Source organism: Rhododendron vialii, chromosome 3a (genome assembly GCF_030253575.1).
Source record: "Rhododendron vialii isolate Sample 1 chromosome 3a, ASM3025357v1".
In the NCBI taxonomy this organism is placed as follows: domain Eukaryota; kingdom Viridiplantae; phylum Streptophyta; class Magnoliopsida; order Ericales; family Ericaceae; genus Rhododendron; species Rhododendron vialii.
The window spans coordinates 15,190,619-15,214,098 of NC_080559.1; the positions used below are offsets into that span (position 1 = coordinate 15,190,619).

At 39.5% G+C, this 23,480-nt stretch overlaps 1 protein-coding gene across 2 annotated transcripts; it reads right to left on the reverse strand.

Annotated features, from left to right (window-relative positions):
* Positions 1-453: 453 nt before the first annotated feature.
* On the reverse strand, positions 454-10,672 carry LOC131318679 (glycerol-3-phosphate dehydrogenase SDP6, mitochondrial-like). 2 transcript variants are annotated; one of them, XM_058348607.1, is made up of 7 exons: positions 10,226-10,672; positions 5,666-6,139; positions 4,439-4,770; positions 3,812-3,972; positions 3,061-3,319; positions 1,374-1,676; positions 454-900 (listed from the first exon to the last, which is right to left on the reverse strand). In XM_058348607.1, the coding sequence occupies exons 1-6, from the start codon at positions 10,596-10,598 to the stop codon at positions 1,377-1,379; spliced, it is 1,899 nt and encodes a 632-aa protein (XP_058204590.1). In that variant the 5' UTR covers positions 10,599-10,672; the 3' UTR covers positions 454-900; positions 1,374-1,376. The 2 variants fall into 2 exon arrangements, with proteins under 2 accessions (XP_058204590.1, XP_058204589.1); XM_058348606.1 differs by having other exon boundaries at positions 1,378-1,676; positions 10,226-10,671.
* Between the last annotated feature and the right edge of the window lie 12,808 nt (positions 10,673-23,480).

The following is a 23,480-nucleotide window of genomic DNA, read 5'->3' on the forward strand; positions in this document are numbered from 1 at the left end:
AAAAGAGTAATGTGCTATGAAGTGACCGTTGGATGTTGCTCACCAAAAAGCAACAGTCTCTCTCCACTGAGCAGATCCAGTTTTTAAATTCATGTTCAGCTGTGGTTTGTACATGAAAAATTTGTACTTAATGTGGAATCGAAGGATTAACAGAAAAAGAAGTAAAGAATCATTCTACTCTCTCATAATACCACTGCCCATGTTATGGTGGTTCTCCCGATTGTAGAGGCTGCGCCAACCGAAGAAAGGGGCTGAGTAGTAGGTGTTCATTCGGGAGCACATTGATTGTCCACACGCAGCGAAAGAGTATCTCCATTAGGGAAAAAAAAAAAAAAAACCCAGATATGGTGGGTCACTGTGAGATCACAATTTCAACTTATGGAAGAAGAGAAAAAGATAGCATATGTGGATAGTAGTTGGATGTTGACCAAGATTTCCTTGGAAGGTATCATGGAGCAAACAGCTTAATTTATTTGCATGACCAAAACAAAAGGTGTAAAATTCAATTTGCAGAGTCATACTTTCTCTATTTCCCAATATTACACTGGTGAGTAAAGGGGACAACACAACATTGAGAAGAAACACTAATCCATAACCCCAAAATGGCAACTGCCCCGTTCATCTCATGTCTTTCAAATGATTGATCAACTTTTCTGGAAGCTGAAATATAACCAGAGCGCTGAGGCACTCAGCAGCTTTCTATTGTAAAGTATCAACATTATTATAAATGATTGCTATTAATAAAGTTTATAGAACCATCGTCTTTCCAAATATCTATATTGGACCTACCATAATGTGTAATTAGTCACTTCCTGTTCCAAGAACAAGCTGGGAAATCCCCAGAAAGTGCAATGCAAAACAATCCAGCTCCTCAAAAGTCAATCGCAGCGCATATATGACCTAGAACAGAGAGATTGAAAAACAACTCGTCATGAGATGATCAAATAAATGGTTACGTTTCGGTTGTAGGTTTCTGAATCGGTTTCCAAATTTGTTTCACAGAATCCTTTAAAAAAGCTACTTAAAAAAAAAAAAAAAAAAACCCTCATGATTTGCAGTACAACCATTATTTAGCAGAAATATTTTCAAGAATCCGGAAAATGTTGTTTGGATGTTTTCACAAAAGATAGGTGTTCTTTCCCAAAACAAATCCAACAAACAAGTTTCTAAAACCCTCAACCACACAAGTTGTCATCTCTAAAGGCTGTATTTGATCAAGGATTGGTGACTAAGGATTGGCGACAAACAAGTTTGATCGTCGAGCTTTCCGATTATACTTGCGTTGTTTCCCTTACCCAAATCCTTGATCCAAATTTAAAACCTATTAGAAAAGATTGAACCATCTGAAAATTATAAAATGAAGGATATTCTACTTACTATTTGTGCTTTCCGTCGTGAAACTGAGCATTTTTTGATGACTTGAATGTTTCCAAAAACTGTATAGCCATTTGTACTTCTTGCTTCTGCCTTGACTTGTCCCATTTGTGTTCAACAGCCAGTATCTGGATTATGCGGGGCAATGCCCGGCCTGCTGCATCAGTGTCAAGGAAAGCAAGGCGAGATCTCCTCGCAATGAAATCTATGGCCGATTCACAGTACTCATGGCGAGCACAGTATGCAACCTCGGCTTCTAGAAAGGGGTATCCATGGGCAAGTCGCTTCCCCAAATTTTCATTCTACAAATACTCAGAAAAATTATATAGTCAATTGGGAGGAGATTCATAGTCCAAAGATATTGGATTCGTCAACTGAAATGAGCCAACTCAATGGATGCACATGGCATTTTCATTGGTCCAGTGGCATTTTGCAAATGCTAATCTAAATTCAGTTACAAGAGCTCACTTCTGTTATATGTTGGTGCTTAAGGAGACATCTCTCGTTGTACAATAAAGTTACATAATAGAAAATGATCCATTTTACTAGAACCCCAAACAGCCAGTATAATTGTCATTGCATAATGATAAGAAACATTGAAGCTAAATAGATTATATATGATTTTCTCAAAACAGTTCTAAGAAATTCACCTGAACTTAACAAAAATTCACATAAGCTTGAATTGGTATTCTTCAAATGCAAAACCAGAAAAGATAACGAGACAGAGCCAAGATGATGTTTGCTAATCCACAAAGACTTACACTTTGCTCGGTTGCACTTTTTGAACCTGACTTTTTTTAAATTTGGGCTGCAATTTTTTTGTTCCCAACTACTCATTAACTCTCCTTTCCTAACCCCAAAAGCTATCTCTACACTGACAATGGAATCTCTCTCACACCCACACCCACCCCGAGAGAGCTCTGTTGTCGACGTATTCAGGGCTTGGAAAAAGAGTAATCGACTAATCTCTGATGTCGATCAAGTAGTAGTTTAGGTTATAAAGGTTTAATTACATTATAACCCAAATATTTTGAGAAGCATATTAACCCCCAAAAATTAAAAACATTTCAGATTGACCCCCGGCTTGTCCCCCGCGTGTCCCTATCAAAAACTAATAAAAATTAAGGGACACGCCACGTGGCGTGTTCAATACGTATTTGGGCGTGTCCCTATGTCCGACACATGGATACGACCATTTGAAGTGTCGGTGCTTCATAGGTTATATCTGTCTTTGTTGATTTTGAATATGTGTAACTATACGGTAAATTAATTCGATCTGAATGTGTAACTGACCATAATCTTCTTTGATTTTTCTAATAATGTACTAAAAGTCACTAGGCTCTAGTCTGGAGGTCGGCCACCTTCGAGCTTCGAGGACTAGTAATTAGCGCATAGCAATTAGTAATCGGCACATAGCAATTAGTCGGATCTAGTCGGATAGGCCCTGCCAGCAATTAATCGCCGATTAATTCCGATTTTTAGAACACTACTTCCTATTTATTGAAGTTTGTTTGAGAAAAAAATAGACATGTAGAACCAACTCAAATGTGCAAACAAAAGTTTAACTTCAACTATTCATATCATGAATAAATTGCAGAAGAAAATACAGTCAACAACTACAAGACTTAACAGGGACGAAGAGAATGTTATAAATATGGAATGAAGTTCATAGCAATTGTGTCAAACCTGAGCAATGGCAGCTACTCGTTCAGCCAAAGTACCATACGCATGGGACAAATGCTTTGCTGTAGCAGTGTCCATTACTCCCGGAACAACTTTACCACCATATGTCTTCTTCATGCGGACATATTGTTGGGCAAGCACTGTAAAAGATGCAGGGTCCCATCCTTCCCCACCAACAAGACATAGATTGTATGTCAAACATTTGTTGCCAGGGCTCAGCTTTCCGGACTTTATAGCTGCATCAACTGCATCTTCTGCCATGCTTACTCATACAGAAAATAAAAAGCTTCGTGAGGATAGACTGACACGCCAAAGATGCCTCCATGCTAAGGTTGATTACACTTCTCTTCTTTTTGTATAACCAAACTGGATCTAAATCAGAAAATTCACGACTTCCTCCTTAATTTTGATTAACAACACAGTGACAAATTGGGCAAAGGGATTGGTTAAACTCACTAAGTCCCCATTTGTCAATCCAGATTAAAGCATTGGATTGGATTATTAGTCTAAGGGACCACATATCGTACATGCGGATACAAACTGTCTGCGGAGATGTGGTGGTTTACATTAATTCCCTCACTATTACTTACCTTATGGGGATTATACATCCCTTCAGTATTAATCAAGTTCAATAAACAGGGACTAACATGACAGTACAAAAGCATCACATATCCCACCCTTTTCCTCATTTGCCAAAAAGTAATGCAAATGCAACATGTTATAGAAAACCCAGACCAGCAGAGGTAAAATTTACCTTCTATATGTAGTCCACTTTCCACCAGTGATTGTGACTAAACCCGGGTAGTCTTCACACACCACATGATCCCTGGAAATGCTCTCAGTGTTCTTTGCTCTAGGATCCATTGCCAATGGTCGGATACCACTCCAAGCAGAGAGAACATCTACACGCCGTACCTAAATTGTCCTGGTAAATTTTTAGTATTCTATAAGAGTGGAATAATTGAAGAAAAAAAGAAGACACCAAGGCTGAACAACTTCAAGTGCTGTGGTCCATTATCAGAAGACATCTGCCGGAGTTAAAACAGAAGTGCATACACTTTGCAAGCACACTGCATATAAAATTAGCCCAAAAAAGGACATAAACTTCTAACCAACAAAAAGATAAACTTCCTAGTGTCTGGCCCAACTACATTTAGAGCATGATACCAAAGAGACAACCAGATAATAAGGTACATCTACAGACTTTGTATTTCATGGTTCCACAGAGATATGAATACCATATTAAAGTACTGAGATAACCAGATATAGATGGTTAGAAGTTCCACAAAAAAAAAAAGCCCTCAAAATTACTTTCCCAACACAAACATTGTATAACATGCATACCCAGAATAGGAATCTAAAAGTAGCAAAATGCACAAACCTTAACATTAAGGTAGTCACATATGGCATCCAGTATAAATTGAATCTCATCCTCATGTGGTTCTGGAAGCATTGTAATGTTGGTGTTTGAATCTGTGGTGCCAGCAACTGTTCTGCCCAGCCACGGCAGCATAAAGACAACACGGCCATCTTTTGTTTTGGGAACAATTAAGCCCATTCCCTCAGGAGAATAGTAATCAGGTAGCACGATATGTACACCACTGCTTGGACAGATCATTGGTTTTGCATCATTGTTAGCCATTTTCCTCAAAGAATCACAAAATGGCCCAGCCGCATTCACGACAACTTTTGCATAAGTATCAAACTCTTTCCCTACATAATTTGACAAGCAACAAGGACTGTTTTAGACATAATTAATCATATCAACCGCCCCTACTTATACCATAATTCTCTGCATGAACTGAAAACCATGGGACATACAATTGACAACAGCCAATGAGGGAGAGAAACATCAAGTAAAGAAGCAAGAGGAACAAAATTAAGGCTTTGTATGGAACTCTTGGAAAAGAAAAGAAAGGAAAACTTAAGAAAAATTCCATTAAATTATTTGGTTTGGAGAGAAAGAGGATAGAAAATAACATATTCAAGTTTTGTGCACAGTAAAATTTTCCCGCTATTTTCCTCACTTTCTTCTCTCTCATTTTCCTTAGGTTCCAAACACAGCGTAAGGGAAAGAGAGGGTAACAAATGGACCATTTTAGGACAGAAAGAGAAACTGTTTATTTTCCTCTCTTTTAATTTTTTCTCCAAATAAGTCAATGCCCAATCCCTTTGACGCCTCCCAAAAAAGTCCAATACTAAATGCAACACACCTCTCTTGAACACACAGAAGAGGGGTGTCAATATCCTCTAACCCCACCCGATTTCCCCATGTTCCCCCAGCTTTGGAACTTCAGTCCTGAACCCATGTGCTGTGATTTTCCTTTGATGATCCAGAATCCCGGATAAGCAGGAAACCAAAAGTTTTGACATATCAACAATGAGAATGAACTTGTGAGCATATAGAGGGGCTCTTTTTGGCGTGCAAACAAGATGAATTAAATTACACTATTCCAAGTCCACCCTTCTAGAGAAAGAGGTTGAAGGCAAAGGAATGCAAAGAACAAGAAGAAAGCTACCAAAGGTAAAGCTGACTGCTTGAGCGAAACTTGCTTGGCAAGCATAAAGCAATAATGGTGACCTATCCCATAAAAACACTTGCCCTAACCTGTCAGACTGTCTCGAACACGAGCTCCCGTTATCCGCTCGCTTCCTTCATCTTTTAGAAAGGATATGACTTCAGCATGGTTAAGCACTGCTGCACCTGCTAATGCAGCCGTGCACGCTAAACCAACATTGAGTCTGGAGTCATTCATTTGACCATCGTAATAAACCACTGTGCCCTTCAAGGTTTTATCTCGACCCTTCCTTGCAAGAGTTGGGAAGAGTTCAACAGACTCTTGAGCAGAATAATATCTTGACAGGTGCAGCAGCCGTGGTCCTGCGACCAGATCATATAGTTTCAAGCCCATCCAGAAGTACACTACCTCAAACCATTCAAAACATGGTGTCATGCATGGCAAAGCATGACATAGGTGTGGAGCATTCTCAATAACCTGTTTACGCTCCTCAAGGGCATGGAATACGAGCTTCAATTGTCCGTAGTCGAAATTAAACACTGCTTTCTCCAAGTACCGAACTCCTAAAATATCGGTATAAATGAGTACAAAAAAATAAGGAGGAAGAATATTGATAACATTAAAGAATGCTTTGAACAACAATAAAACAAATACAAGAACATTTTGATAAAAACTAAGATGCGGAATAAATACTAATAAGCAGACATTCATAATTCATTCTGTTATAGATAACCTAACCTCTGACAATTTGAAAGGGAAAGAAGTCAATGTTATATTAATGCCTTAAAGAAAATCATTTGATGAACCAGTTCAAATTATGTTAAAAAAAATAATGAGTGAAATCTGCATGTACAAAACAAAACATACGAGATATAGGGTTCAAAGTAGTAGTTGTTAAGGATCAATTTGGCATTGCCATACCATTACTTATCTATGTATCGGCCTATACAGTCCGACATCCGCCGATAGATAGTAATATAACTGATAGCGATAAATATACCAAGGTGACTCCTGTAGATAATAGATGCTATAAAAAGATTTCTCCCTGGGCAATTTGACCAGGAAAACCATGAGCTCGTTTACAGAAGGAAGGCTCCAATCCAGAATCTCAGACTTTTGGAGACATGGTCCAAAGCCACATGTTCATGATGCTCATAGTTAGTGCAGCTTATTTAGTCATGAAAATTTTATTCGATACGCTAATATTGCTCAATTTTCTCACTTCAAAAGTTACTAGGCTTTAGTAAGAAATCTTGAGCCTCAAGTTGATACCATAGTGGCAAGTTACAGTTTTATAAACCTATTAATTGTTAGAAGGGTTTCAAGAAGCCATTGAAGCAGCACATATTACTAATAAATCACGGAGAATGAGCAAAATAGAGTAGAGAATAGAGATCACTTTACTTCTACAATACAAATAACTCCGTCTGCTTGCTCTACTTCTCCACATCATCGTCATCGGGAGAATGTCTAGAAATGATTTAAAGGTCAATCCATAATCCTACTTTTCTCCCTCAATTCAAACTCCCAATAGTCATTTCCTTCCCATCCCTTTTTTATCTCCAAATTTATTTAAAATAACGAGCATTGTAAAGTTTCCCCTTTGGTAACCATAACTTTTTGCCCATTGCATATTCAGTAAAATACTGATCCATTCCAGTCTACATCAGTTGCTCTAATTCACGGTTACCATGGCAAGTATGTAATTTTTCTTTCCAAACAAAGCAGAGAAAAACACCAAATTTGGTGACTACAATTACACTACGTTGGAGTACGAAATCCACATTTCACCAGATTCTTTGATTTTCCAATTAACTATCTAGCGCTACGAACTTTTTGAGGACTTCCTAATACAGGTATAGCTTCTTGAGATGGAAATATCTTTAGGCTGCACATAACTGGTCTGGTTCAATGTGTTTACTTCTAGTCATGCATGAACTCCGGCACAACAATAAATTCACTAAAAAATGGTACTTGTCATGTTGCAAGAAACCGTAAAAACCAATAACACTTACTACTAGGGGTGTGCAAAAAAACCGAGACCCGACGAACCCGACCCGACCCCGAAGGGTTTCGGGCGGGGCCGAACACGTGGTTCGGTCGGGTACGGGTTCCAAAAAAAACAGTTTTCGGTTCGGGGTGCTGTTTTTTCTTACCCGACCCGACCCGACCAAAAAGCAAAGGAATTCATATAGTTTACTTCGGTTTTGGTCGGACCCGACCAACCCGACCATAACCCGACCCGACCCGACCAAAAAAATCGGTCACACGGACGAGTATCCCCCCTCCTTCGGTTCGGGTCCCGAAAAAGTGATAACCGACTGGTCGGGTTGGGTTCGGGTTCGGGGCCGAACCCGACCCGCCCGACCCGTGCCCACCCCTACTTACCACTACAGAACCCATAATCAAATGCATATATGAATGCAACAAATGGTATAATATTTGGTCAAAGAACCATGCCAATCCCACAGTATCTAAAAAATAGACTTGCAAACTACGTATGCATAATACATCATAAAATTCATTTCATGTAATCCTAATAAAATCAACTGACAACAAATTAACGTCAATCTTTGTGTAGGGCTGCAAACGAATAGAGCTGCTCTCGAGCGGCTCATAGCTCAGCTCGTTAGTGGCTCGTTTAAGCTCGGCTCGGAAGTTAAGCGAACGAGCTCAAGCCGGTTTTTTCAGCTCTTTTTGTAAACTAGCCGAGCTCAAACTGGGATAAGCTCGGCTCAAGTCGGCTCATGAGCCAGTGCACCACCGCCCCATGATCGCCGATCTCACCACCCCAAATCAATGCACCCGGCGAATCTTCCTCCTCCTTTGTCTGCACGGGTAATTTCTCTCTCCTCTTTTTCTCTCAAAAATGGATGTGAAATTTGATGGAATGATGGAATTAGGTGTTTGTTTTTATTGAATGTGAAATCAGGATTACAAAAAATGATTTTGGAACGTTTTAACGAGCTCAAGCCCGAGCCAAGCTGGCTCGTTCATATACTATTGAGTTCAGCCGAGCCGAGCTCGAGCCTTTTCCGGCTCGATTCAAGCTCGAGCCTCCCTATAAATGACCGAGACGAGCTTGAACACGTTAAGGCTCGGCTCAGCTCGTTTGCAGCCCTATCTTTGTGTTGACTATTCTTCTACTCCCTCTGTCCCAAATTGGACGTCAATTTTTTATATCCGTGCTAATTTCAACTCCTTATATCTTTCAATATGAATCTCAAAAAATATGCAATATGGATCTTGTTTGATAGTTCTCACTTCTCGATTAATTCTATTATACAAAATTTTCAAACTCATAAAAAACATTATAGATTGAAAGATATAAGCAATGAAAAATGACACGGATTTCAAAATTTGTCATTCTTTTTGGGACGGAGGGAGTATTTTTTTTTGGTGCAATGTAGACTATTCTTCATGTCTGAAGAACTTGAAAAAAAGAGCAATCTTCTAAGCATAATAATATATCCAATGGCAAGAGCACATATAATCAGGTATAGATACTTAAGATCTTAAAATGTCCAAAAATCCAGGAAGGCATTCATAACTAACATGACCTAGCATCAATGACCTCACATTTAGAGCTTCACCAATAGTATGCTATCAATAATTGCAATATATGTATTTAAGCATGAAGTTCTTACTTTTATCTCCAATGAAACAGCTACAAATTACAATACTTACCCACCGGCTACATTTATACCTTTCACCAAATTTGGCAAAAATATTACCGAATGCTAAAATTTAGCAGACCATTTGTTCTTCATCCTCATAATGGGACCCGCATAAAGCAATTCAAGCTGGCATTTTCCAAGAAAAATAGTAGAACCAATATTGGTACCATTGGAGCCACCTTGCTTTTAGCTTATGAAACACCGACACACTTTAGGCATCGCCTTATCGCTGGGGACGCGTGACACGCCGGGGACATGGCGGGATACACATAGGAACGAATGCTTTGGTAAATTTTAAAATCTTTTTCTGGGGTAAATACTTAATACTTATAACTTCAAAAGTACTGCACCAGAAATATAACATGTATGTGTATTGCATATAGGCATATTACTATCATGAGTTGATTAACGCATTCGAAACAAGCCATAACCTAAATATTTAGTGGTTATATAATGTAGGCATGCATATCTAAAAAAATTATCCAAATAAAAACTTCTGTATCCCTGTTATGTCCATGTCCCCATTATTTTAGAATTACCATGTCTGAGTCCCATTTTATGAGAATTGCGTGTAAAAAAAAAAAGGTGACTCAGACATGGTAACTGAAAAAGAATTCCCATTTTCTGAGAATCGTGTGTCCCGTTCATCTGCTGTGGTCCATTTCCACTTAGGTCAAACATTTCAAACCTTCTAGAGGTTTTTCTGGTCGGTAACTGCAGGTTCCCGGTATCAGTCAAGGTGCACACAAGCTAACCCGGATATCCGGTTATAAAAAAAAAATTGCCCTTGTCCTTGTTACATAGTTTACGGCACTTGGACATTATGCTCAAATAAAGCCATATCTAGTAGTACCATTGGACATGCTTTTGCAAGTAAACACGATCTTCATCACAACCCAAAGCCCTAACCACAATATCCATATCAGCATATATATATATAGACCAAGTAGTCTACACACTCGGAAGAATTACCTCCATGAAGTAGTTTAGTTGATCGTGAAGAGGTCCCAGACGAGAAGTCCTCTCTCTCGACGAGTCCCACGCGTAGGCCTCTCGTCGCGGCGTCGAGTGCGACGCCGCATCCGGTGGCCCCACCGCCGACGACGAGAATGTCGAGCGGATTGGCGGGGCTGGCGCCAATCAAGGCCGACTCCTGGACTGCCCTCGGGGGGACGACGGCGTAGGGGTCGCCAATCTTGCTCCGGAAGGACTCCAGGGCGGGCCCACCACCGCCGCCGCGGTCGTTGGCGGAGACGGAGGGGTCGCGGAGAAAGGCGTAAGTGCCGCCGGACGCGACGGCGACAGCGGCGGCTTTGGTGGCGCGGAGGCGAATGAAGTGGGCCATGGGGGGTGGGGGTGGGGGGGAGAGACAGATGATGGGTCGAAAGATGTTCGTTTTAGTGAGAGAACAAGGTCTTTTTGCGTTGGGAATCGGAATGTCTAGTGGAGGAGGGGAAATGACGGTAATGCCACTGCGTTGCAAAAAGGTAAGACACCGTTTGGTTGGCTAGCTGGTGCATTTATTTGGGTTCACCGCCGAAAAATCAAATGCCAAAATTTGATTTCAAATTCTCGTATGGGGTGGATGTACTCAAATAGTCACGAGAGACATGACAATGTTGTAAAAGCAAGAGGTTGAAAATATGTGAAAGCTTTTTTTTTTTCCCTTTTTATAAGCGGACTAGTAATTGTCCGTGCCTGAAGGTACGGCACAACACGTTTAAAACACAATTAAAAGGAATTAACCTTTTCTACCGTTGACCTCCCCCGCCAAGAAAGCCGTCCTCTCTGAAAAGTCTTTTTTTCATATAAGGTTCAAGAGTTTATATTAAGATAATTGTATTTAAGAAAAATATTAAAATTTACAACAACAAATGAATATAATTTCTTATTGCTCATGAACCAAATATAGAATGTAAATTGTATTTAAGAAAAATATTAAAGTTTACAACAACAAATGAATATAATTTCTTATTGCTCATGAACCAAATATAGAATGTAGAATCAAATGAGATTTCCGATCGAATTCCAGGCAACCAGCAATTAACCAAGTCAATTCCATTCGTTCAACAACTAAACCAAACAAACAAACAAACAAAAAAAATTAAAAAAATTAAAAATTCTACTATTTTTTTGTTTGTTTGTTTGACAAAAGATGAACAAACAAAAATAATAGCAGAATAAAACGATCAAATAGATAGCATATGAAAATCCTCATTATTTTCTTTCCGGAGATAGATGGCATATGAAAATCCTCATTATTTTCTTTTTGGTGGGAGGTTCTAGCTAAAACATTCAAAGTACTTTTTTGAAGATTCACTCCAATCCCCATTCTTTGATGCTAGTAATAGCCTGCGCCTAAAGCACAATGCAACACATGCCATCCAAACCCGGCTTAAACTTATCCTTCCTTTCCATTGGTCTTTTCAACCAAAAAACTGCAGTTCTATCCAAATTTGTTTTTCAAAAAATATCACATTTACCAATTTCAAAGATAAACTCCCAATCGAATGTCTACTGAAACATATAGGAGTAAAAAAGAGAATTAAATGAGGTAATGAAGAGAGCGATTGTTGTCTGACATAAGAAAAGTGAACACCAATCTTCTTTATAAAACATTAGTCCTTCTATGGAGGAAAAATAGTGACTGGGATATAAATAGAACTCCGTATACATATAAGCTCATCGTTGTCTGAAGTTGGTGAATTCCTAGGCCTCGTAGATGGGCTCTCAATTGAAGTGCTAGCGACAAAATTGTTGGCCACCCTTGCTGGCTATGAATTCTGTAATCTGTAACGAAAAAAAAAGAACACACCCTCTTTCTGTCATGCTTTCTTCAAGATTAATCCTTTGAACGTGAGCAATTGGAAAATTGAATAACATCATTCCCTCAATACTACTACTTTCTAGAGGGGCTGCTCAATGCTATGACTTTAAGAACCTAAAGAATATTACAATCATGAGAATTTCTATCTCTCACAAATTCATGCGAAGTGTGAACTATGTATAGAAAAACATAGTTGTGCATTGGATCACTCATGAAGCTATCAAAAGAAAGCTAGAAAATTTGCATGATGCTACCAAAAGAAAGCTAGAAAATACCTGCGATTTGCCAAAACGCTCACAATTTCCTAGCAATCTTTGGCCCAATTGTACAATGCTTTGTTTTTCTTTCTTGTTTTCAACGTGCATGTTGGTCCAATGTCACTTTTGATAACATATTACCAGCTTGAGCCTAAAGTAGGAGAATGAAAAAGCACACATTAAAATTGGAAAAAAATTTAAATTACAAACACATAATGCATTTAAAAAACTAAACTGTTTGCATGACATTGTTTTAGATTAGACTCAAAAAAGACAGGTGTAGTTTAGAGATGCTTTCATAGTTTGTCATTCTGACTCCGGATAATTTTTAAAACTACCAAAAGAAAGGCAAATGATACCCTTGAATTTTGATTTTCATTCTCCACATGGATGACATTGTGATCCCGCTCATCACGGATTACTATTCCAATATTTTTTATCTCGAAGAGGTTGAATCTCAATATACAAAGTCAATTGTTAATAAAATAATCAGAAGATGACATGTCTATTTGATTCTAAAGAAGTTTAGAGAAATGAAATAGTCATACCCATTCATTTTCATTTCCCATGGCATAAGTTGCCTTCTCTTTCCCTCTATTTGACATTTGTTTTGCCTAAACTGATTCTTATTTCCGTTCGTCCTATAAAAGTAAGGTATGGTGTATTGTCAAAATTCACAAAAGAAAATAGTGAATATATATGTATGGAACTGATGGACATCTTTTTTTTTTGTCAATAAATTGATGGACTTACCTCATTGCTACGGATGACATTGACATTTTGCTCATCACATACACTTTTTTCCCTTTGTAGAGGAGGTCAATGCTGCATAGAATTAATAGAGAGACTTGAAAGAGGTCGAACCTTAACTTTTCTATAAAAACTATACAAAAATTCAAAAAATCATACCGGTGCATTTTCCTTTTCCTTGGCAGAAGTTCGTGTAAATTTTTTCTTCTTGGGCCATTGAGCCTTCTTTTTCACAATAGATGTAAGAGGCAGAAAAAAGAACAATATTTTCAAAATCAGACCAATATAACACCACCATGTTAAGCTTTTACACATATCCAAATAGTATCTCAAAATAAACAGAATAAATTCAAACTACTTAAACAAAGTATCTCAAGACCCATTTAGAAACCCATGCCAACGGCAAATCGTTCAAAAGCCAATCGTACACGTGATCAGGAAATACTACAATCTCTAGTATAGTGGGATACTACACTAATGGTTATTGTCGACGTCGCCAACAAAACTGAACAAATGCCAATCGTACCTGTCCCGTGATCAGGTAAAAAAAAAATAGTTTACTCACAACCTCAACCTAATGCTTTCTTATCTTCTTTTCTCTTCTTCACGCAAACAATTGTACCCGTGATCAGGTAAAAAAAAACTCATAATTATATAGTAGAAGTCAATTGAGGTTATCATAGGATCCAAAAAAGCAATTCCAGCCGTTGTGAACATTGGAGACACTTAAGATTGTGTAAGATTTATTTGAGTTATTGTCATCTTTTACTCAAAATTCGATTTGTTTAAATGTTATTTGGGAATAGATAGGTTAGGCCTTATGTACCTGGTTCCTGTACTTCTTAGTAAAATGCTTTCACAACAATTGAATGGAGGAAAATCCTGATTTGGAGTATGTAAAAATCCTGCTTTGAAAAAAAGGGCACACACCAACCTATCTGTTTTCATCGATATTCAAAATTGAAATGAGAACACGAATGCCTATTGTGCTTAAATTAAAATAGAAAGCTTTGATATTCCAAGACATGGAAAAAAAAAAAAAAAGAACCGGATAAAGAATTCACAGTGAGTAGAGAACAAAGAACTAATTTTCTAAACAACTAATTTTTCAATTCACAGCCGCCACAACCGTTTGTTCAAAAAAAGAGAGAACAAAGAGTCATACCTGTGGAAAGAGAACTGGAGAGAGAGCGAGAGTCAGGGAGACAGGAAAGAGAACCGGAAAGAAAATGATTAGGGAGAGAGAGCGACATTCGTTCACCCAAAATTCGACTTAGCCAAAATTTTGTTCAAAATTGGCTATTTTGAACAAATTAATCATTACCAAAATTCGTTCACCCAAAGGCAAATAAATCTTTACCAAAATTCGTAGTCCATTCAAAGGCAAATAAATCATTACCAAAATTTGTTCACCCAATCAACGCCGCCAATCAACGGCATTATTGCATGTGATTATATTATCTTACCCGATTTATAGCATGTCATTGTATTTTCCAATAGCATGTCATTATATTCTCACCCAATCAACGCCAATCAATGGCAATTTCAGAAATCATTACCAAAAATCTCGTATAAATCAGTCTTTGTATGACCGTAATTATAGTCCATAATCTTCCCGTAATGAGCTACTCCAGTCCGCCCAATCATTACCAAAAATTCGACTGAAACCATATTGAGCAACTCTTAACCATCAGATGAAATCAATCTGAGTCATCTAATGCCAATGGTTGAATGAAGGGTGGAGATTTGTGCAGAGAAATGTGTCCTAAATTCAACAGCCAAGATTTATGCAGGAAAAATGTGTGGGCCACCACACCGTCGTGAATTGTATTATAGAGTATTATAGATACTACTTCGTTTTAAGGAAACAACGTAATTATCAACTTTAAAAAACAAAGAATGTTTTCTTTTAGTATATGAATCAAAAAAGGTTTGTTTCGTTTTTGAATGTTAAAAAATCAACCTAAAAGGAAATTATTGAGTTGGATGTAGGAAAATTAAATAGGAAAACCTTCTTAAGGAAACAACGTAAAAGCAATTAATTGAAAGGATTTATCGGTCATAAGGTTAGGAGAGTTTATATTAGGAAGTACTCTCTCGATCAAACGGCTACAACTAACATGAAATATTGATCGGACGGTTGTAGAGGATGCTGGATTTATATGTATAGACAAAAACCGCTCTGTTTTATAATATAGATGTTCGCATCAATTAGTTCGCGCTTTGACTAATTTTGAGACCCTGAAATTAATGATTGGACATACCCTGCATTAATGTGTTTTTCCTCCATGGAGAAATAGACCCATAGGCTTGGTCATGTGGCGATTTTCACTCTATGGCTTATGTGTTTTAATGGCTTCTCTCATTTTCGTGCATTAATGTTGGTTTGTAGGTGGATAGAATTCTAATCTTTGGTCTAAAACTATAGTTGCTTCTTTGATTGTGTATAGTCAAATATTCTTTTGCACACACAATGCTTAGAATCATGGGACTCTAACAGCTCGTTTGGATGCATGGAATTCACGAGAGAAGAAAAGAAATTGAGGGAATAATTATTCTCTCCCTTGTTTGGATGGCCAAAAGGGTGAGAAATGGTGAGAGAAAGAGGGGGAGGGGGAGATTCATGAACCCCTTAAAACCCCTATTTCGTTTCTCGCCAAAGTTGGCGTGATTCTGTGAGAAAGAGAACACGGGCTACCATTCTATGATAAGTTTTTAGTTTTACCCCTGCTACGCCGCTCCCTCGCCACCGCTGCACCACCACTTTGTGTCCTTAACCCACCATAATCGTCGCAACCCACCTCTCTCAAATCGCCATTAGAGTTTTGAAATGTGAAAGCTGCGGTAGAGAGAAAGAAGGGACAATATTTTTTTTTATTACACCATAAATCAAAGCTTGAAGGAAATACAGATTTCATAAAATGATATAGGAAAGAACCAAAACTACATAGACTTCGACACAGGCACCCCCTGCATAAGCAAGTTCGATGAAATGCCTAGATTAGGAACCAATATAAGTCTAGGTAGTAGAGAATCCCAACCGGGCTCCCAGCTCAAACCCGAGAAAGCGCATATGAAATCTGGATGGTTTCACGGTCGTTATACCAGCACCCGCCAGTGGACGGACGGTGCACCCATGACTACTAATAACACGATCGAGAAGCCCAAAACAACGAAAAAAAACAGAAAAAATCAGCTAAAAAAAAGCCCAAACTGGGTTACCGCACTGATTCAGCCCATTGAGTCGCACCACTGAGTCGCCGAGTGAGCCCGAGTTAACAGTCTAACCGCTTCCCCGGACAAGAACCGTGCTTTATGGTCGCCGCCGCCGTCGACATCTAGAGGCTTATTCACCCTAAGGGGGCATGAGCCACCTAACTTCAACCTAAGGTTAGATCTGATTAGAAAACGGACCATAGAAGGGGGAGAGGAGTGGTGGGGGAAGAGCGGTGGAGAGGATGGTAGGTAGAAGGGCTGGAGTGGTGCGGGTTAATGGTGGCGGTAGGTGAAGGAAGAGGTTGAGGAGACGGAGGATCCAATCTAGTAGTCGGTTTGGGGTTGAGGAGGGGTGGCTAGCAAGACAAAGAGGCAGGAGGGGAGGTGTGCCAAGGAGGGTTGCGGCCCCACCTCCCCTAGGCTGTGGCCATGGAGGTGAAACGAGGGCTGGAGGTAAAAGGTGAAACGGAGGAAGGCACAAAAATTGGGTCAAAAAATTGAGAAAACTAGGGAAAAAACCTCTAACTAGGTGGGGAGGGGAGGGATGGAACCCTAGGTGAAGAGAGAGCAACCGCTCCTCTTTTTTCCTCACTTCCAAGAAGGGAGAGGTTGGGTTTTGAAGGATTGTGAGTACAAGATCGAGAGGTTGTTTAAAAACCCAGATTCTCTTGCAAACCCAGATCGAGAGGTTGGGGTTTTGAAAGCTGTGTTTGAATGACTCCAGAACTTGCAGACCTAGATCGTCAATCACGACCCAGTTGTGTTTGGGTTAAATTGGTAAAAATACAAATGACACTCTCTTTTCTTTGCTAACCTATATTTTGTCTATCCAAACGACATAGTGAAAGACCACACCCCTTTCTTTTCTTTTCTCACTGACAAGGGAAACCACACCCCTTTCTTTTCTTTTCTCATTAATAAGGGAAACCACACCCATTTCTTTTCTTTTCTTTTCTCACAGAGGTTGCCAAAGGGGCTGTAAGTGTTTGATAAAATGGCTAAATGAGTTTTTTTTTTTTAATTTCCAAACTCACATTCAATGAGTAAACTTGGTGCAATGTTTTCTTGAAACGAATGGATGCAAGACATTAGATAAAATCCACAGTTTTTTGGTGAATTTCAAGATAATAATGTTCGGATGAGGCACTTAATGATATCTAATCGAGCTAATTTTTGATATGTTTGTTGTACTCGACGAGCTTTACGAAGTTAATGATTTCAATATGTGGGGGGCTGAAAAAATCCTTAAATCTCTTCCTCCTTGCTGTTGTACGGTGAAATGGTTGAACGGTGAACTAAGTACCTGAAAATCGAATGGGGGTGTACCTCCGGAAAGACGCTCTGACGAGCAAGTTAGTAAGAGCCCGAAAGGTAGAGAAAAATATGTTTTTAGTGAAGTTTGTAGAAATGAGAGAGATTAGATATATATTACCTTGTGGTATCACCTCTTATTTATAGGCAAGGCTTTGAGTGTTGAATAAGTAGATGATGTCACTTTCGGCTATAAGTAGAAAGCTTCTAGATCATGTCACTTTCAGCCATAAGTAGAAAGCTTCTAGATTCGGCCATAAGTAAAAAGTTTCTAGATGACCCTTTGATTCCCACCTGCAAGTATTATTCCTAAGATCTTTCCCGAGTGATAATATACCTTCCGAACGAAAGTTTTACACCGCTGAACGAGCCAAGGTTTTACCGAGTGGCCATAAATCCCCGAACGTCAATGCACCCCACCGAGCACAAGCACATGCCATCGAGTAAAAGAATGACACAACGAACATTAACCTAATGAAGACATTAAAAGATTGCTAAAGCTTGGCGACGACGCTGGGAGACCTCTGACATTCAGCGGATCAGTGCAGCATCTTCCCATGACTTGTAATGACATTACAGATGAACTAAGACAATTGAACAGTGAGATTACTTGGTGAACTCTCTTTTTGACTCTTTAAACCTTCTGATCTTTCCAAACCATGGATATTTCGGCCCACTACAATATCCCCTCAACTCCTACTTCACACGATCGTGGGGAGGAGGAGTTGAAAAGTGTGGTCGAACGACGATGAACTGATAAGGATTTCCAAAAGCGCCTTATCTGAACGATTTAGTTTGCCGAAAGATACTTCCGACTTTTAAAGCTTCTGCAACCGCCAAGTCGGATAAGGTAAAAATCCAAAGTGAAAACGGGCAAGTTCCATGCGTTGGTAGATCATGTAGACGAAGATGGTGGGGATAATATTTGCTGAACCTGAGACGGAAACCAAGTAAAAGTGCAAAACTTGAAGTGTTAGCGGGTAAAAGTGACGAGCCAAATGGCTTCCGTGTAGAATGCCGACCAGTGTTGCTGACGATGCAACACCGGGTGAAAGTGCTGAACCGATGCTTCCGACAACGAAGCATCGGGTAAAAGTGCTAAACCGATGGCTACGAAAATTTGGTTGAACAAATATGTAACTGATGGCTTCGAGTTTTTCGCCAAACAAATATGTAACCAAAAGCGTAGAGATTATTACCAAACGAGTGAGTAACTGAAGGCGTAGAGGTTATCGCCAAACGAATGAATAACCGATCGGTGAAAGTGCTTGAGCCCGAGGGCTAGTTTATAGGACAAAGAATTGGATTGAATGGATAATGTTTTGCTCGGTGACACATCACATGTCAACCATCACATAGAGAGCTTCAAGCTCGACTACAGTAGGTGGACCAAGTCACTGCAGCCGTGGCGGACCTCAAAGCTCAGCAGCATACTAGCTTCAAGCTCGGCTACAACAATTGTCCCAATGACATGGAGGTCGGAGAAGAAGATGAGTGGGGCTTCCGTTTGAGGATGGTACCGAACGATACACCATCGCCATGCCTCGGTTTATACTCTGGTTTTTTGCTAGTTGTTTTTCTTGTCTAGGAGTGAATCTAAAGTAAAAACGGCATAGCCCCTGCATCGGAAGTCCATGTTAGGAAGCGATCGCGGTGGCAAGTGTGCCGAATGTAATACGTAACCGGTGTTTCCGATAATAAACCAATGGGTAAAAGTGCCAAGCCCAAAGGCGATGGTTTTTCTAGGATAGTCCGCCGAGCTGCCAGGCTAATCAGTGTTACCAACGATGAAACATTGGGTGAAAGTGCCTGAACCATTGCATCGCGAAGGTACGCCTAATGCTAGGGGTGAAAGTGTCTGATAATAACAGATGGCTTTGAGAATTTTGCTGAACGAATATGTAACCGAAGGTTTCGAGGATTTCACCCAAATGAATAAATAACTGAGGGCTTCAAGGATTTTGCCCAAAAGAATAAGTAACCGAGGGCTTCTAGGATTTCGCCCAAACGAATAAGTAATCGAGGGGTAAAATGCCGAACCATAGTGACGAGATGCTACAGGTAGAATCCCGAACCGTAGCGATGTGTAGGTACGCCGAATGCTACGGGTGAAAGTGCCAAACCTTACTAGCCCCGACGCCATTGGTGTTGTAGCCCCATCCACTTTCAGCTTTCAGGCTTCTTTTGAGAACAGCTTCTATTCGCACTTCGGCTTCTTGTTTCTAGCAGTGTTTCGAGCCCCAAATTTTTATAGGATGGGGCTTGAGATGCTCGGTTAAGACCTCCACTTTGTCAAGCTCCCGCTCTTCTTCAGCAACCTTCAAGTCATTGGCTTTATCTTCAAGGCAAGTAGTCAACTCGGCAAAGAAACCGACAAGAGGCTAGCCTTTGATTAAGGACCGAGGCTCTAACCGTAACTTGCGAGGTCTTGTGAGTACTTCAATATTCGGCTTGATGAATATGGCAAGGTGGAGATGACCGTCTTCATCGGCAATCGGAGTAAAGAGGACAGTACTGACATAGCACTTCTTTGTCTAGTGCTGGTCTCCACGGATGCATTCTTTCATGCTAGGCAACCAAACTCGACCAAGGAGGATATTGTAGGGGCTCGGGGAATTGTCCACTACTAGCAGCTACTACAACCATCACTAGGGAGCCAGTGTGCAAGGGAAGGTAATCAAACCAAGAGGCCAAACAGGAGCCCTCGTGAAGCTGATGAGTGGAATTGGTGCAGTCCAGAGTCGTTTCGGGATAAACCCCAAACGCTTGTAAGTTGAGTAGAACATTACCTCGACCGAACCCCTTTGGCCAACCAATACTCATTGATCGATAGATTTATCAATGGTAACGGTGACAGCAAGAGCGTCTGTGCGAGGCGTCTGTATGCCGTTGACGTCTTTAGGGCAACAAGGGGAGGAGAATGATTTTATTCAGTTCCACAACACAGAGAGCTAGGAGCAAGTTTCCTCAGTAGAGTCGCCAATTGTGGGGGGTTGAAAAATCCTTGAACCTCTTCCTCCTTGTTGTTATACGGTGAAAATGGTTGAATGGTGAACTAGGTACTTGAAAATCGAAGGGGGGTGTACCTCCGGGAAGATGCTCCGATGAGCAAGTTAGTAAGAGCCTGAGAGATAGAAAAAAATATGCTTTTAGTGAAGTTTGTAGGAATGAGAGAGATTAGATATATATTATCTTGTGGTATCATCTTTTATTTATAGGCAAGGCTTTGAGTATTGGACAAATAGATGGTGTCGCTTTCGGCTATAAGTAGAAAGCTTCTAGATCATGTCACTTTCGGTCATAAGTAGAAAGCTTCTACATTCGGCCATAAGTAGAAAGTTTTCTAGATTCGACCATAAATAGAAAGTTTCTAGATGACCCTTTGATTCCCACTTGTAAGCATTATTCCTGAGATCTTTCCCGAGTGATAATGTACCTTCCGAATGAAAGCTTTACACCACCGAATGAGCTAAGGTTTTAACGAGCGACTATAAATCTCCGAATGTCAATTCACCCCACCAAGCGCAAGCACATGCTATCGAGTGAAAGAATGACACAATGAACGTTAACCTGATGAAGACACTAGAAGATTGCTTACGCTCGGCGATGACACTTGGAGACCTCTGACGTTCGGCGGATCAGTGCAGCATCTTCCCATGACTTGTAATGACATTACATATGAACTGAGACAATTGAACAGTGAGATCACTTGGTGAACTTTCTTTGTGACTCTTTAAACCTTCTGATCCTTCCGAACCATGGATATTTCGGCCCATTACACAATCATTAAAACGAGACCGGAGCTGTGACAATTTTTCGTGCACAGCACGCTGCCTAGCACTGCCCTCTGGTCCCACTTTTTTTTGATAAAACTGAGATGGTAAATATATTTCATCATGGTTATGTACTCACACAACAACTGTGCACAGATTGCAGTGTGGGGCCCATTCCGGGTCCTACATAAATGATCCAATCCGTTTATTAAATGTAAAACATTTTTTCAAGGGTCCTTGCAAAAATCAGCTCAATCGAATACCTGCAAGTACTCGATCCAATCATCTAACTTTTTATTTAGATTTCAGGATAATGAAAAATTAGATGATTGGATTGAGTATCTATATGTATCAGATTGAGCTGATTTTTAGCAAGAACCCTTGAAAAAATAATTTACATTTAATGAACGGGTTGTATCATTTATGTGGGATCTATATCACAATTTGTGCACAAAAAATCTGTGTGAGTATCTTTTCTGTACGAAAACGTGTAAGGCCCCGTTCCAGAACGAAGAAAAAGTCTTTATTTTTTAAGAAGACAATTTCAAGCTCAAAATTTTTGGGTTTATTGAAATCTAAAAATATGCAATATGGATCTTCGAGATTTTTTATACGATGCAAAAAATTTAAAAAATATTTTTCATTTACATTATTTTTGAGTTTGAAAATGTGAAATAAGCTGTTTATTTCTTAAGAAGGTTTCTGGAACGGGGCCTAATTGTCTCAGTCTTTAATCCCGCTTTATACGTTCCTCGGTTCATGTCATGTGACTGTGATTGAAAATAGAGGTAGGCCGTAGGCTTTGTTAAGAAACCCCTACTCATGCTCTGTCTCACTTCCCACGGTAGAAACCCTCGTCGAATTCCTCTCTCTCTCTATCTCTCTCTCTTTCTCAGTGTGCAACAAAACCCTAGCACCGTCGGGTAGCCATGGCTCAAAACATCTCTCTCCTGTTGCCGCATGACGGGTACCGTCGGGTCGCTATCACTATCGACGACTCCCAACCATCTTCTAAGCCATCAGATATGTTTCGTCCTCCATACTCACTGCTCTCTTTTTGCGTATATGCATGGGCGGACCTACCCTTGGGCAAAGGTAGTCTATTGACCCCACTAAAAGTGGAAATCCCCCAGGGACATACATTAAATTTTGGAAATTTCAGTTGTTTTTGTCCCATAGATTTAGATCCTTTGGTTCTTGCCCCAAAAGGAAATATAATTGCCCCATATATATTTTACACTTTGGTCCTTGTCCGAAAAGTATTATACTTGCCCCAGGTCTTTTTTAACCATTCAGATCTCTTTTCTTGGGTAATTTCGCCAACAATAATACTAGCCTTTTGTGTTAAAAATAGACAAACAAAATGAGAGGGAGGAAGTATTGTTTAATGTTTGCTATCCACGTTACGTTGGTCAATTCTACTTTAGGACTTTGAATTTTGTGTATTAAGTTAAGCCCTATCGTTAATCCAACCTAACTACCTCAGCAAAATTATATTGTGACCCTATTTTGTTAATTAAAAATTAGAATAAATTTAGGTCAAGTTATTCTGTGTGCTATGTTCATTGTTTTGCTCACCAAATATGAAAAATCTTTGGGGTCAATTGTAAGTGAAATTATGTGTAATGGATTGACAAATCGCTTTTTGTTCATGTATTACTCTCTTCGTCACTTTTTAAATGTCCATGCTTGAAAACACAAGCAGTTGTAGGAGTCAACTTTCACATGTACTTTACACTTTTTTCATCAACTTTTCTCTCCCCTTTACGCTTTCTACATCAACTTTTATCTTTACTTTCCAAAATTATCCTTCACTTTATACTTTTCACATCAACTTTTTACCTTCACTTTCCAAAATTATCCTCCACTTTACCCATTAATTTTTCAAAATGGACACTTATTTTGGGACAGCCCAAAATAGAATACTGAAAATTTAAATAGGGACGGAGGGAGTATATATATAGGTATTTTTTTGGTGTAGTATTAATACTGAATTTGTTTATCCTTTATCATGTGTTCATACAAAATTATGAAGTACATGCTATAGATAACTTGATCCCAATGATTATAAATCCTGGGTCCGCCCCTGCGTA

What these genes read in the sequence shown, in the direction of transcription:
- LOC131318679 (XM_058348607.1), bottom strand. Translation starts at nt 10,598, where the DNA reads ATGGCCCACTTCATTCGCCTCCGCGCCACCAAAGCCGCCGCTGTCGCC. An exon ending in AACTAAACTACTTCATGGAG is followed by an intron (nt 6,140 to 10,225) that starts GTAATTCTTCCG and finishes CCGATATTTTAG; the next exon opens with GAGTTCGGTACTTGGAGAAA. An exon ending in GAGTAGCTGCCATTGCTCAG is followed by an intron (nt 1,677 to 3,060) that starts GTTTGACACAAT and finishes GAGTATTTGTAG; the next exon opens with AATGAAAATTTGGGGAAGCG.